The 16,285-nt window shown below is 34.6% G+C and overlaps 1 protein-coding gene across 1 annotated transcript in view; it reads right to left on the reverse strand.

Moving 5' to 3' along the window:
• The window catches only part of LOC144978291 (differentially expressed in FDCP 8 homolog), a 21,471-nt gene extending 11,797 nt beyond the window's left edge, over positions 1-9,674 (reverse strand). The window contains exons 1-6 of the mRNA XM_078924145.1: positions 9,402-9,674; positions 7,265-7,445; positions 5,904-5,995; positions 1,971-2,120; positions 520-664; positions 46-110 (exon numbers count right to left, since the gene is read on the reverse strand). Coding sequence (XP_078780271.1) covers positions 46-110; positions 520-664; positions 1,971-2,120; positions 5,904-5,995; positions 7,265-7,445; positions 9,402-9,521 — 753 coding nt within the window. The 5' untranslated portion in view covers positions 9,522-9,674. The remainder of the gene's footprint in view (positions 1-45; positions 111-519; positions 665-1,970; positions 2,121-5,903; positions 5,996-7,264; positions 7,446-9,401) is intronic.
• Positions 9,675-16,285: the final 6,611 nt, after the last annotated feature.

Genomic DNA, 16,285 nt, shown 5'->3' on the forward strand with positions numbered 1-16,285 from the left:
TCCGATCTGAAAGTGAGTGTCACACCACAAGACTACATAGCTAACCTTGACTTTGGCACAACCTCTTAAGATTTGTTGTAGACATTTCTCATGGCAGCGATAACCACATTCTGAAATTCAAAAAAAGAAAAATTATAGTTATGATTGCTTTACCTATCAGCAAAAAAGATTTTGCATTGCAAGTGTTGAATAGTTAGAGTTAGAATTGTTAAAGTCAGTTTTGACACATCCTACGTCACAATGTCACATTATAATATAAATGTAAATGAGAATAGCGAAAATTATACTACGAATATTGACTATGCCACTTTAATTATGTATTAGATATTCAATAATTTGAAATAGTGATAATACACTTAAAATTGTCAAATTAACAATGAATAATGTTTATAAAACTTTGAAAAACTGTATCAATGCATGAAAATTTAACAGAGTGACACAATACAATACAAAATACAGTTCACATAGACCCTTGAGAATAGATGACAAATGTTTTTAAAAACTAGTTTTAAGACCAACCTGTACATCGGTACCAGGCTTGTACCATCCCCCATATAGAGCCATTGCAGCGCTCACAGTAATACTTGCTGGTGCGACTTGACTTCAGGACCATTTTGTGACCAAGGATGACCTTGACATTGGCTGGCACTGGCTCTGGGCCCTCCTGCAAATGAATAGAACAGACCAATAAATCAACCCCCTGAATTCCAGTCAAGGATCGCTTGGAGACTTTCCTTATCTAAAACTTAAAAAAAGTGCCTCTGCACTTATGATCCCAAACCATTGGTAGGTAAAGCCATTGAACGTTTTATTTTATTTTAATAGCTGCTTTCTTCCTCCTTTTTTTTTTAGACTAGCTCAGCTAATGTGGCAAAATGCTTTTCTTTATTAGATGCAGAAAATGGATCTACAACCGCTCATGAAAACAAGTTTTTTGTTTGATTATTGGGTTTACCGAAAAAAACTGAGGCATTATTATATATAGTAAAAACATGAAGTGTGGTTTGATGTTGATATTTGTGGATCCCACTTTAGTATTGGATAAATCCTTGGAGTATTTTCAATGGTAAAAAATATGTAAGATGATTCAGCTTTAAGATAATCTATAACTATTCCAAATTTATTGAGTAATCATCATTGTCTGAGGAATAAATATTAGTGCAATATTAGGTCTATCGTTATTTATATGAGACTCTCAATACTACACTTTTTGAAAGAAATCTCTTCTTATAACTGGCAATGTTTCATTTTTGAACTATGAATTGATGATAGCTGCAATGATGCTTTAAGTTTAACGGCATCAGAAATAATGAGAGCTTGGCAACAACGAGACTTTTTTCAAACTCTGTTTCACCCCCCCCCCCCCCCCCCCCCCCCCCCCCCAATCGTTTTAATTGGAAATAGATCTATTATAATGATAATGAATGATCCAGAAATCTGGAATAACGAGAACTCGATCATAATCAAGAGGTTATAATTTGAAGTAAAATTCACACTCATTCATCAGGTGGAGATCCAGTGCATCGCCTCAAGTGCCAACAGGCCCGGAGAGGATTGAGTGAGTGAGTGAGTAAGTGAGAGTATGACCATATCAAATCAATATGTTTGATCAATCTTCTTCTTCTTCTTCTAAACTTATAAATTTTGAGCTTGAATGAGAGACATGACGCCTGTTAGGCAATATTACAAATTTTTACGACAGAGACAATGCTGTCAACGACCAGGCACTCATTTTACACCTGAATAAGGTGAGAGATTATGAGTAAAAAGCCTTTTCCAAGGACTTAACTATGAGTCAAGAGAGGCTCGAACCCAGGACCTTCCGATCCGAAAGCGAGTGTCATACCACAACACCACTGGCCGCACAGTCAGTCAGACTTGAGTATAACTGTCAATGTGCTTATCCAAAAGATACATACTGTGAATGATATAGTTGTTAAACAAAGATGAATTATGAATATATAACTTACTTTCATTTCTTGCAGCTTTATTCTGAGTTGTACCAATTTCATCACAAGATTTTTCTGTTTTTCTGAATCTTGTGGCGTGTCTCTAATCATTTCTTTACAATTGTCAATAGCTAGCTCTAATTCTTCTACCCCACTGAGTCCAAAATGTCCCTGGACAGAAATAAAATATAACATGGTTGAAAAGACAACTTCCTAATCATAACTAAATAATCTTTGTGAAATACTGTCCTTGCGAAATTTAGTTCTCGCAGCTTCCTTGAAATGCATGGTGTTTATTTGAAACAAAAAATTCTAAACTATTTTATTGTAACATCTAGTTGAGATGAAGGAGATTAGATAATTTTTTAATCCTCTGTTCCTTTTTTCCAAACTCTTTGAATAACATTAGCAGTTGATAAGTTTTTCGATTTGCTTCAAATTCTAAGAAAAGATTTGTAGAAATTAATGACAATTCACCAATTAAGGTTTACAAGATAAGGAATGAGACATCTCTCACTCTTTTGCAAAAGGCAACACACATTGCACAAAGCTTAATGGTTCTTTCTACCTCCCAAGAACAAAAATCTCAGTTATGTGAAATTCGACACATCTTTTGTTTTGAACAAAAGGATAGTGCTAAAAACCATGTTTTACATTTTAAATGTTGCTCTTGAAAGGACTAATTTTTGGCAGTAAATGCTAAATATCTGAATGTAATCTGGTACATTTTTCTCAAAAGCCACGGGCGATATTATCTTGAAATTTCGCACATGCATAGACAATAATGTTATCTAAAAATTTAAGAGACGCTTTATGATATATTGATTCATTTTTAAGAAATTCTGATTATATAGCCATAGATAGGCATAATTAGAAATTTTGAGAACAATATGTATTTCAGAGAATACAATAATTTTTCCAAAAAATTCAAATCATCATATGAAATAAATAATACCTCTGTATTTTTCAATATATTAATTAGAACAAATAACATGAGGAATATTGAAGGACCATCATAGAGTTTTATATACGTTTGTGACGGAAAAATCATGAAAAATCCGTACTGAGAAAAAAAAAGATAAAATATATGAGAAATTTACTTATAATATGAAGAAAATTGTGACCCGACTTCTCAAAACAATTTTATGTCGGGATGAATAGGACTCCTAAAAGTCAATTTAGAATTGAAATGATAAGAAAGGCAAATTTTAAATCTTTTGCAATGTAAGAAATTGTACTACTTCTCCATCATAATGGATATAATTTTTTTTTCATTATTGGTGGCTATAAATTCAAATTTCCGCAACAAGTGCACCCAACATAATGCTGCTTTGAGACATAGGGCCAGAACAGGGCAATAAAACAGTGTTTAAATACAACTTAATTCAAGAGATTTGTTTTGTTTTTGAAAAGTTATGAAAAATGAATTGAGGTCTGTCAATAAACTCGTAACAATCTTTATTTTAAATTGATAATGTGCCATTTTTATCAATATCTCACCCATAGCCTCCTCTAACCACAATGTTTCTTCATGTTATAATGAAATGAGTAAAATGAAAAATAATAAACATGACATTCCCCATCACCATTAATGTCATACCAATTAAACACAATTTACTCTTCAGAGTTCCATGTTTGTAAATATTGCTGTCCTACTTTCTAACCCGAACTCCCAGAGTATGTGCAATTAAGCAGAGTCGACTGTATATATATATATATATATATATATATATATATATATATATATATATATATATATATATATATGTATATATATATATTATTTAAAATATTTACCACAATGTTTGGGGCAGTCTACATCGATGTTTCAGGCTTAATTTGCCATCTTCAGGACTGAGTTGTTTTGTTGACTGTTGTTGTTTCTTGAAGTGGTTCCGGTTTGAAGTTAATTAAGAGGAATTTGCGCCGATGGGGACACTTTCCGTAGATCTCATTTTTCATGTTGAGTGTGGCTTCATGAGGTTGTTTGATTATGGTATATTTTTCTTCCAGGCATAAGCTACATTGTTTTGATGTTGGTGTGTATCCTGTTGCTTTAGATAAAATTTTCCATGAAATGTTGTGGTCTATTTTGTTGTCTTTTAATTTCCAAATATGTTCGCTGAGTTTTGTGGATGTTTTTTTGTTAGTGTTTCTAAATGTTGAGGTGTGGAGGTTGTATCTTGTTTTGAAATTATTTTCTGTTAGTCCTACATATTTTTCTTGCTTGTTTGTTTTAGTTTCTGTGACTGTGGCTTGGTAAATTAAACTTGGTTCTAAGCATTGTTTGTTTAGCGGGCAATGTTCTTTATTTCTGCAGTTGCATTTTCTAGTGGGTGGGTTTTGCTCTTGTCGGTGGTTTATTAATATTTTTTTGTTGTGGCTTGAAATTATTTGTTCTATGTTGCGCATACACGAGTAACTTATTTTTATGGTATTCCTGTTGATAATTTTATGTAGCTTGTGGTTTTTTGGAAAGTGTGTATCAATTAGTTTCAGGAACTGCTGTCCTATGTTTGTGCTGACGTTTATGTCGAAAGGTGGGTTGAACCAAGTTATGTGTCGTTTTCTTGTTTTATGTTCTTCACTTGTGTGTTGGGGTTTACATGAGAGGGAGGCGTCTGTGTATACAAATGGTGTGTTGTATCCACTTTTTGTGAGTGCTTCTTTGACCAAAAAACATTGCACTGAGGGTGAGCAAACTTTCGGAAAACAGAGAGATATTCAACGTCGCAGCCACCCCCTACAAAGAAGCACTCACAAAAAGTGGATACAACACACCATTTGTATAGACAGACGCCTCCCTCTCATGTAAACCCCAACACACAAGTGAAGAACATAAAACAAGAAAACGACACATAACTTGGTTCAACCCACCTTTCGACATAAACGTCAGCACAAACATAGGACAGCAGTTCCTGAAACTAATTGATACACACTTTCCAAAAAACCACAAGCTACATAAAATTATCAACAGGAATACCATAAAAATAAGTTACTCGTGTATGCGCAACATAGAACAAATAATTTCAAGCCACAACAAAAAAATATTAATAAACCACCGACAAGAGCAAAACCCACCCACTAGAAAATGCAATTGCAGAAATAAAGAACATTGCCCGGTAAACAAACAATGCTTAGAATCAAGTTTAATTTACCAAGCCACAGTCACAGAAACTAAAACAAACAAGCAAGAAAAATATGTAGGACTAACAGAAAATAATTTCAAAACAAGATACAACCTCCACACCTCAACATTTAGAAACACTAACAAAAAAACATCCACAAAACTCAGCGAACATATTTGGAAATTAAAAGACAACAAAATAGACCACAACATTTCATGGAAAATTTTATCTAAAGCAACAGGATACACACCAACATCAAAACAATGTAGCTTATGCCTGGAAGAAAAATATACCATAATCAAACAACCTCATGAAGCCACACTCAACATGAAAAATGAGATCTACGGAAAGTGTCCCCATCGGCGCAAATTCCTCTTAATTAACTTCAAACCGGAACCACTTCAAGAAACAACAACAGTCAACAAAACAACTCAGTCCTGAAGATGGCAAATTAAGCCTGAAACATCGATGTAGACTGCCCCAAACATTGTGGTAAATATTTTAAATAATAATTCGCTCCATTACTACATGTCGAGCACTTTTCGTACCATATTTGTATCAAACACGATATACATTGTCGCCATACATTCTTAACTTTATATTTATACATTTTTATGCATGCCACCTCTGTAAACGAATTTCCATTTTTTCGATGAATAAAGCATATATTATTATTATTTATTATTATTATTATTATTATTATTATTATTATTATTATTATTATTATTATTATCTACTTTTGAATTATTTCTTCTAATGGGGAGGGGGAAGCACCATCTATATGAATGTTGCTTAATCAATCATAGATTACATTAAACCACAATACCTGTGGATGTGAAAAATGATCCTCAGACAATCCAAACTCAGCGAAGGAAATCTCAACTTTTTGCTCCTTCTGGCCATCATTGCCTTGTGATGCTGAAATAAAATTTGACAAAATTAATAAACCCTTTGGAAGAATGGCTGAATTTCTTTTAAATCATTATTTATTTTAATACTTTTCTGATTCAGGTGTCAATTAGAACCTCCTCTCATCATACCAATTCCTCTCCTGATAAATTTGGTAAGAAGCCAGTTATTAAAGTGTTAACGGTTAATCATAAAAACACTACAACCATGATCTACAATTTTTACCATTAATCATAAGCTAACTAGAGTGAAGTTTCTTCATATAAGGTATCTTATTTTTTATTTTTATTCTCTATTGTCTTCTGGCACTTTTCTACTCACTTCATCTCTTGTTGTTCCAACATAAGTGCCTGCTCCACCCACTTTTCTGAATTAAAAATTCACCCCATATACCGGAGCATCCTCAATGTCTCAGTTGTTTCTATGTTATATGTTTGTGTTGAGAATATTGGCTATTAAGCTTAACTGGTACCCGCTACCTCCAGTTGTCGGTGAGAGAAGGCACTAATAATGAATGACCTGAGTTTGATACAAATTTTTTTGGATTCGTGGATAACTCATAAGGTAGAGTCACGCTCTCACCGGCCAGGCGGAGTTGTCGTACCAATAAGGTCGCGGGTTCAAACCACATCACCGCCGCAAACAAATTTTATTCTCTATTGTCTTCTGGCACTTTTCTACTCACTTCATCTCTTGTTGTTACCAACATAAGTGCCTGCTCCACCCATTTTTCTGAATAAGGTGTCTTACACTCTTCAAGTCATTAATCAAATCATTAAAACTATGAATGACTGACTTAAAAGTAAGTGGAAAGAATAATAGGTTGATCTGAGCTACCCTTTGGATAATACTTCTGTCTATCGGAAAGTACTTTCGACATCAACTAATATACCCAGCTTTACCCAATTACTGCTGGGAGGACAGATTTCAGAAATAAATTTGACTGAACACTGGATAACTAGTGCTTTCTTAGATGGTGCTATGAGATGCACAAGCAGTCTTAAGCCAGTTGACTGCCATTGCACTCACTCGCTTGTCAAATGTATTTTGATTATAAATTCTCATCAAGAGTAGGTAGTGCAAGCAAATGCCATGTCGGTTGCCTGATTATTAAATGCTTATGCAACTTGTATCACCAACAACGCTAGCTTTTTGTCTCTCTTTGTCCCACATAAGGAATGCGCAGAGCCCCATCATGTGCTGATTAATAGTAGGCTGCACTGTGTCTAGGATTAGTATTAACAAAAGATCTGAAAGTAAAGCTATCACAATGCTTACAAACATATGAATATGGGCTGCTGCTGGATGGCTGAGGAGAGGTGAAGAGGTTTTCTGCAAAGTGATCATCGTCAATCATTGGAGGACCCACTTGGTTAAATGGATTGAACCTTTTTTGCCGTGTTAGATTAGGAGAATGTGTTGTTTGTCCATTTGTTAGGTAACCATTATCACCACATGTCTGCAAACAGAGAGAAGAAATGTAATGAAAAAAATATATTTTTGTTTTACCTTAAACAAGGAGAACAAATGTAATGGAGAAAAAAAAGTTGTTCCAACACTTCCCATAGGCCACAGGCAGAAAAGTTTTGACATAACTATCTATTGAAGAAAACCTCAACAAAATTATATTGACATAACCAATTGTCTCGCACAGACCTTTTTTATTCCACATATCAACACATCAACTCAACTTTTATGGCATTCATAATTTTTTTTTTCAGTGACTCATTTTTGTCAGACTCATTTTATCAATAAACAACAGAACTAGCACAATTTAAACTTTTACTTGTAAGTTATAAGTATTTGAAAAAAATAGATTAAATACAGTCCACACCAGATAATCACAACTTTCAGTTAATTGCAACATTTCTCAAGAAACGGAATTAATTCTATATAAAAGTCACTGTTAATTGCAACAAACTGTGGTTAATCGCAACACATTTTTGACCTCGAAAAATGGTAAATTCAAGAAATCAATCAAACAAAATTTCATTATTAAATTTCGTCTTGGGTGAAATCATGACAGAATCGAGAGTGGGCAGGGGTTAATGCTACAGTAGTGTGTCACTTCTGTATTCGAGACAAAAGCGGGCAGGTTTTGCAGTATGGGTTGGTACGGTCATATGTGACCCTGTGATAAAGTTTTTTGCCTCATTCATGAAGACTCTTAAAACGATTTGCTTCCTTTGTTTGAAATTATTGAGGAACATATTTATGAACATCTGGCCTCGGCAAGAAAACAGATGACCCTTGATGCCTTCTTAGGGAAATGAGTGATGTCAAACACATAGGAAAATAATGGAATTTACAACCATAAAAAAAAGATTAAAAAAACAAAACACACACACATTAAACAAACAAACAAAAAAAGCACATGTTTAATAAGGCCATGCACAGTCCCAAGCCTGCTTAAACTCAGTGGGAAAATGTTGCAATAGTGGACAGGAATCTCAACTTCGGATAATCGCAACTTCGGTTAATCGCATCATTTTCTCTGATCCCAAGGTATTGCAAGTATCCAGAGTGGAATGTATTACATTTTGAGGCAGGACTTCCATAGCTTCACAGCCCTTTTATTATAAATTACTTAATCTTTTAGCGTCTATGGAATTTACCTTAGTTGCAATGCCCAATAAATATGACTATAAGTAGATAAGTTTCACTTTAATAATAAGATAAGTCGTGTGATTTTTCTTATTTCAAAAATAATTTGGGGAGTGGATGGTCATTTACGACTGAGAAGGATGCCTTTATTACTGTTTCCCATCGATTTCGATATTGCAAATGATGGCAAACATTATGTTTCAACAAGTTATAATATCTCTAGTTAGGGTTAGGGGTGGTTCCTCGCCCCTCCATCCCCCCCCCTCCCCCCTTCCGATAATAAAAAAAACGTCCCCTCTTTAGGTGCTGTGAAACTACAAAAGTCCATTTCACATTTTGAAATCTAATTTTTGAACCATCAACTGTGAATGTTAATGTTATGTCAGTTATGTCTAGTACTTAGTAATGTAAGCAGCACCATCCAGCAGATATATGGTGAACAGTGGGTTAAGTTTGGCGATGTTAATTTTATCAGTGTAGTATCATGTCATTGTTATATTTTTGTGCCATGTATAGCTAGTACTGGTAAGTGCGAGTATGATGCTTATATTAAGATGATGAAGTTGTCCTGGCAAAATTACACGTGAAAGTGAAAGCTGAAAGTAAGCCGAACACTAACTTTAATTTGTTTAAAATATATTTCTTATGACAAAAAATGGCTATTTGATGGGTTATAAATTGTACTGAAGATATTTTTAAAGTAATAAATATAAGAGTCAAGAGTCGTAATAATTAGTCAAAGCAATGCATGATAAAGGCATGGATGAGATTGTGAGTGATGGTGACAGTGATAGTGATTGAGGTCGCACACCTCTTCTTCATCGGATTCTGTATCCGAAAAGCGCTGTCCTCTTGCTTGAATAGGAACACCCAAAGTCATTTTTACTGATGCTGTATTTGTATCAATGTATCGCATCGAATTTTCATCCATTCCGCTTTAAATTTTACAGAAAATCAGCTGTAAAAAAAATAACAACAAAGATTCACGAGACCAGAGAACTAGGGCAAGGTAAATAAACAAACACAACCGGAAGTTAAATTTGGTCAGGTGCACATCCTTTCTATTTTTGGATGAAGAAAAAACGGAAAGTCCAGCGGAAGCAGTCGTGATTTAAGGAGGAGAAAAGGGAGGATGATAGTTCCAAAAAAAATTTAATTTTTTTTTTTAAAAGGCGGAGGCTGAATTTAGCAAACACTGCCTGCACATTTCAATTTTCGATTGTCGTGCGCTCACTAAATTCTTTTACTCGGCGCAAGTCGTAAAAGACCAAACGCGAGTAGTCTCCCTTATTCTAGCAGACAACTTTTTATTTTCTCCAAATCTCAGCTAACAAAAAATATGGCTATAATTACCACATAATGTTATGCAAGTTATGAAGGGATATAAATAAATTAAACACTATCAAACCATCATTCTCTCATCAGTCGACTCAATTGTCGGGAGTATCGAAAGGGGAAATTGAGAAGCTCTCCCAAATAATGAAATAAATCATATCAAATTGAATGTATTTATTGTCCAACAACAGCAGTCTACACGTTTTTATATTTAACTTTCTAAACTGCATTACACAGTACCTCTCCACCTCCCCTCTTTCCACTTAATTAATTGCGCATCTTTTATAAATATATATTATTCTATTTTAATTCGTGCTTCCTTATAAAGGAGCATACTATTTCCTGCCAACCAATGTTTTGTTTATTCATCGTATCAACGCCACTACCACATTATCTCATTCATCTGTAGTGTTTCATTCATCATGTTTTGTTGTTAAAGGGGAAACCCGAAACGTTCATTTGATCTGTTCTCGTATTAAAATTGAAGCTTACATTCAATTTCATATTATTTATTTCTTCGAGCTTCGAGCAGCAACATTTACATCTCAAATAATGTGACGTCATGGATTTATGTATTACTGGCGAAGTTCACAAAGATTACTAGGCGTTCAACGCATACATTTTTGAGAAAATATAAAATGAAGATCATCAATTTTTCAAGATTGTTTTATTAATTTTTTAAATCACTTATAAAATTCAGAATTAATTGTTGAAATTCAATTTTCTCGGCAATTCGAATTATGCAAACAGTTTGACAGGCTGTCAAGGATTTCAATTTTTGAGAGGTCAATCTACTCGCCATTGGTCATATCTATCTATCTATCTATCTATCTATCTATCTATCTATCTATCTATCTATCTATCTATCTATTTATCTATCTATTTCTAGGGAGAGAGAGAAAGATATATATATATATATATATATATATATATATATATATATATATATATATATATAGAGAGAGAGAGAGAGAGAGAGAGAGAGAGAGAGAGAGAGAGAGAGAGAGAGGGGGGGGGGAAGAGAGATTTACGTTACGCAATAGCCAAATACAAACTTTTTTTTTTAAATTGACCTTTAAGCGAAGACAATAGCCACAGCCTACATTTCTCACATGCATATGTCATAAAAAATGCTGATGCGTGTCAGGTAGAGAGAGGGAAAGTTTGTTTGATTTTTTTTTAAAAAGCAGAGCAAGACAAAAGGAGGAGGAGGAGGAGGAGGAGGGGAGGAGGAGGAGGAGGAGGAGGAGGAGGAGGAGGAGGAGGAGGAGGAGGATAAGAAGAAGAAGAAGAAGAAGAAGAAGAAGAAAGAAGAAGAAAGAAGAAGAAGAAGAAAGAAGAAGAAGAAGAAGAAGAAGAAGAAAGAGAGATGATGATGATGAGATGATGATGAGAAGAAATGAGAAGAAGAAGATGACGAAGAAGAAGAAGAAGAAGAAGAAGAAGAAGAAGAAGAAGAAGAAGAAGAAAGAAGAAGAAGAAGAAGAAGAAGAAAGAAGAAGAAGAAGAAGAAGAAGAAGGAAGAAGAAGAGAGAAAAGAAGAAGAAGAAAGAAGAAGAGAAGAAGAAGAAGAAGAAGAAAGAAAGAAGAAGAAGAAAGAAGAAGAAGAAGAAGAAAGAAGAAGAAGAAGAAGAAGAAAGAAGAAGAAGAAAGAAGAAGAAGAAGAGAGAAGAAGAAGAAAGAAGAAGAAGAAGAAAGAAGAAGAAGAAGAAAAGAAGAAGAAGAAGAAGAAGAAGAAGAAGAAGAAGAAGAAGAAGAAGAAAGAAAAGAAGAAGAAGAGAAGAAGAAGAAGAAGAAGAAAGAAGAGAGAAGAAGAAGAGAAGAAGAAAAGAAGAAGAAGAAGAAGAAAGAAAAGAAGAAGAAGAAGAAGAAGAAGAAGAAGAAGAAGAAGAAGAAGAAGAAGAAGAAAGAAGAAGAAGAAGAAGAAAGAAGAAGAAAGAAGAAAGAAGAAAGAAGAAGAGAAGAAGAAGAAGAAGAAGAAGAAGAAGAAGAAGAAGAAGAAGAGAAGAAAGAAGAAAAGAAGAAGAAGAAGAAGAAGAAGAAAGAAGAAAAGAAGAAGAAGAAGAAGAAGAAGAAGAAAAGAAGAAGAAGAGAAGAGAAGAAGAAGAAAGAAGAAGAAGAAGAAGAAGAAGAAGAGAGAAGAAGAAGAAGAAGAAGAAAGAAGAAGAAGAAGAAGAAGAAGAAGAAGAAGAAGAAGAAGAGAAGAAGAAGAAGAAAGAAGAAGAAGAAGAAGAAGAAGAAAGAAGAGAAGAAAGAAGAAGAAGAAGAAGAAGAAGAAGAAGAAAAGAAGAAGAAGAAGAAGAAGAAGAAGAAGAAGAAGAAGAAGAAGAGAGAGAAGAAGAGAAGAGAAGAAGAAGAAGAAGAAGAAGAAGAAGAAGAAGGAAGAAGAAGAAGAAAAGAAGAGAGAGAAAGAAGAAGAAGAAGAGAAGAAGAAGAAGAAGAAGAAGAAGAAAGAAGAAGAAGAAGAAGAAGAAGAAGAAGAAGAAGAAGAAGAAAGAAGAAGAAGGAAGAAGAAGAAGAAGAAGAAGAAGAAGAAGAAGAAGAAGAAGAAGAGAAAGAAGAAAGAAGAAGAAAAGAAGAAGAAGAAGAAGAAGAAGAAGAGAGAAGAAAGAAGAAGGAAGAGAAGAAGAAGAAGAAGAAGAGAAGAAGAAGAAGAAGAGAAGAAGAAGAAGAAGAAGAGAGAAGAAGAAAGAAGAAGAAGAAGAAGAAGAAAAGAAGAAGAAGAAGAAGAAGAAAGAAGAAGAAAGAAGAAGAAGAAGAAGAGAAGAAGAAGAAGAAAGAAGAAGAAGAAGAAGAAAAGAAGAAGAAGAAGAAGAAGAAGAAGAAGAAGAGAGAAGAAAGAAGAAGAAGAAGAAGAAAAGAAGAAGAAGGAAGAGAAAGAAGAAGAAGAAGAAGAAGAAGAAGATCAAAATATGACAAGAAAAAAAAAATATATATATATATCCCTGGAGTCAGTGCAGACGAGTGCACGTGGTTTTTAGAAAGTTATTTTAAATCACAGCAAGCTGTGGACACAGTGTAGAACAAAGGTATATCCCCAGACACAAATTGTTCATAACAGGTTTTGTGAGACACTGAGCATACGATCAAGTTACTAAATGACTATATTATAATTCTTATAATTGTAGCCGATACTAAAATGATAATATCTTAGATAAACAGAGCATTTGAATATTGATGGTATTCGTAACCTCCAAAATTTCTTTTCTAGTATAAGTAGAACCGGTAGGGGCTGTATACTGCAACCACCATTGAGTACAGACGATTCGAGTTATTTTGCATTTTATTTTATGTTATTTGTTTTCCATATTAATTTGTGTATTGTTGTGCTGACGAAGGGTTTGTACACGACACGTCCATTGTCTGTTTTGTTCCCATACGAAGCCTCTTCATGTTCACTCTTTCGTTAGTACTATCTATTATAAGGATTTAATGAGACGCAATTACCCAACTGAATTGCATAGACGCTGCGAAGTTCCGTGCTAATTTAAGTGGTTTCTTTTAATAAACATTAGCGAGAGGATGCTTATGAACTTGACATGGCATGATCAAGATAGGTATTGTCCGATATTAAAACCCTTTTGTCACTCTCTAATGTTCCTGTCTCTGTATTTCAGTTTCAGACTCTGAAAGTAGCCGAGCTCACAGGTCGGATTTCGCTATCGCGGTCATTTCCATCTGATCCACGAGGTTTTAGAGGAAAGTTTTAAATGTCCTATCCGCGGACGTACATGATTTGTATCTTCAATGTCAGTATAAGTGGTTAAGATGATTTAATTTGAATGGACGTTTGGAAAACATAAGAGAAACAAAAATCAGCTTTTACTGTATGAAAAGTAAATTTTGTATCTTTTGGCTTGCGTCAGTGGAAATTGGATTCAATAGTCTGACGTCATGTCGGCCAGCAACGGCGACATCGTGGTTCTAAACAAAGTCTTGTGATCAGAATGTGTAAAAGTCAAAGCATGATCAGATTTATATTTTTTTTCCCTCTGGTTACGTTTTTATGCTCGTCGGAGAAATATTTCATAAGGGCGTCCGCCATTGTTCCAATAGTTTAGAGCCAGTTACTAAGTTACTGTGCGTCATTACGAGGGAAGTTACGTTACGACTGTTGAAGCGTATTCTCTATCTATATTATATAAGTGTTCATATTTAACAAGTGGATAATATACACGTTGCCTCTTGAAGCTCGAAGAAATAAACAACAATATGAAATGGAATGTAACCTTCAATTTAATCAGCGAAGACGGATTATGTGGACGTTTCGGATTTCTCCTTTAGCAACAAAACATGATGACTGAAACACTAAAGATGAATGAAACTCTAAAGACGAATGACAGATGTGAGAATTACGTCATTCGTGTTTCATTCATCGTATTTTGCTGAGATAGGGAAGATGGTGCCAGTTGATGGGTTGTTTCTGCTGATGTATTATTCCAAATTGTATTTATTCAGACAAACAGTTCATCAGATTTTGTACAAAATTCTTGCTTTCTTTCATTTTATTTAGCTTTCTTTCCATAACATCCCACATATGTTCAATGGTGAGACAACTTACCACGGGATTATCATCCTTTTATTTAAATCCTTTAACTCATTCAATCCTAGAAATTTTTGCTACTTTTCAAAATTGGAAAAAATGTATTAAAAACGAGCATGTACATAGATCGTTTTATTCAACTATCATTAACATGTAAAAACTAAAAACATTAGCTTTGATGCTACGCCCATAATTTGTCTCAGAAAAATGTAATAAATAGGCATGGGATAAAAGTAATCCGGGTAAACTACGGATATAGTCGATGTTAGGGTTGAGTGAGTTAAGAAAACAGATATTTATTTGTCGAGCTGTAATGATGAGTTATCATGCTGGAATATCACTATTTAATTATTCTGATTCCGAATAAACGGGACGACGATTTTTAAACGAATATAGTATAGGCCTGGATTGAGCCTTTGGTTGATACGTTTTAACTCAGTTTTTCTACTACCTATTATCACTTCCATACAACATTACAGATCCACCGTGTTACTTCAATGATGCTTTCGTCATTGAAACGTTCACCTCGGCGTCGATTTCAGGAATTCCAAATCGGTTTGTCACTAGAATCAACTTCAAAAAGCGATTCATTCTTCTGTAAATAAAACGCCGTCACACATTTTCTGATCCCAGTCATAGTGTTCATGTACTCATCTCAGTCGAACAACTTTGTGCTTTGGTCGAGTTACGGGTTGTCACATTTGAAACCACGCTAATTGAGAGTGAACATTTGGTGTGCCAACTGCTGCATAACAACGTCTTATGTGAAATTAATATTTAAAATATTATTTTTTGTGCGCATTTACAAAATATAACTTTGGTAGCGGCACATTTGGCTGCCGGCATCTGCTCTTCATTTTTATTTTATTTTTTTTTTTTTTTTTGTCAATAAAGGCACGCGATACATCAATAGAAAGAAAAATTTGCCTACTTCTTTGATATATATATATATATATATATATATATATATATATATATATATATATATATATATATATATATATATATATATATATATATATATATATATATATATATATATATATATATATATATATATATATTATATATTATATATATATATATATAATATATATATATATATATATATATATATATATATATATATACATAAAACATCTCACGTTCGTCCAAGACGGAAGTATAATATTAGCTGATGGGTGGCAAAGACGACTGTCGTTACACTGCTATACGAGTAAAAGCGGTCTTGAGGGGTACTGCTGAATACCGAAATCCACCAACATCTACCGAAATCCACTCCTGTGGTCACCAGTGTGGAGCATGGATGTGGTGTGGAGTGAGCCAGATGATTTGGGAGGTGGGCAATAGTGGGGAGTGAACCAGATGATATGGGAGGTGGGCACTAGTGGGGAGTGAACCAGATGATATGGGAGGTGGGCACTAGTGGGGAGTGAACCAGATGATATGGGAGGTGGGCACTAGTGGGGAGTGAACCAGATGATATGGGTGGTGGGTACTAGTGGGGAGTGAACCAGACGATATGGGAGGTGGGCACTAGTGGGGAGTGAACCAGATGATATGGGAGGTGGGCACTAGTGGGGAGTGAACCAGATGATATGGGAGGTGGGCACTAGTGGGGAGTGAACCAGATGATATGGGAGGTGGGCACTAGTGGGGAGTGAACCAGATGATATGGGAGGTGGGTACTAGTGGGGAGTGAACCAGAGACTATTGGAGTAGGGCACAATCGGACTTGAATTAGAGACTATGGGAGGTGGGGACAAGTGGGGAGTTAGCCCAGAACTGATTGAGGTGGACATCAATGGGGATTGAAC

The sequence above is a fragment of the Berghia stephanieae genome, chromosome 8 (genome assembly GCF_034508935.2).
Source record: "Berghia stephanieae isolate SIO BIC M18660-M18661 chromosome 8, UCSD_Bste_1.3, whole genome shotgun sequence".
Taxonomy (NCBI): domain Eukaryota; kingdom Metazoa; phylum Mollusca; class Gastropoda; order Nudibranchia; family Aeolidiidae; genus Berghia; species Berghia stephanieae.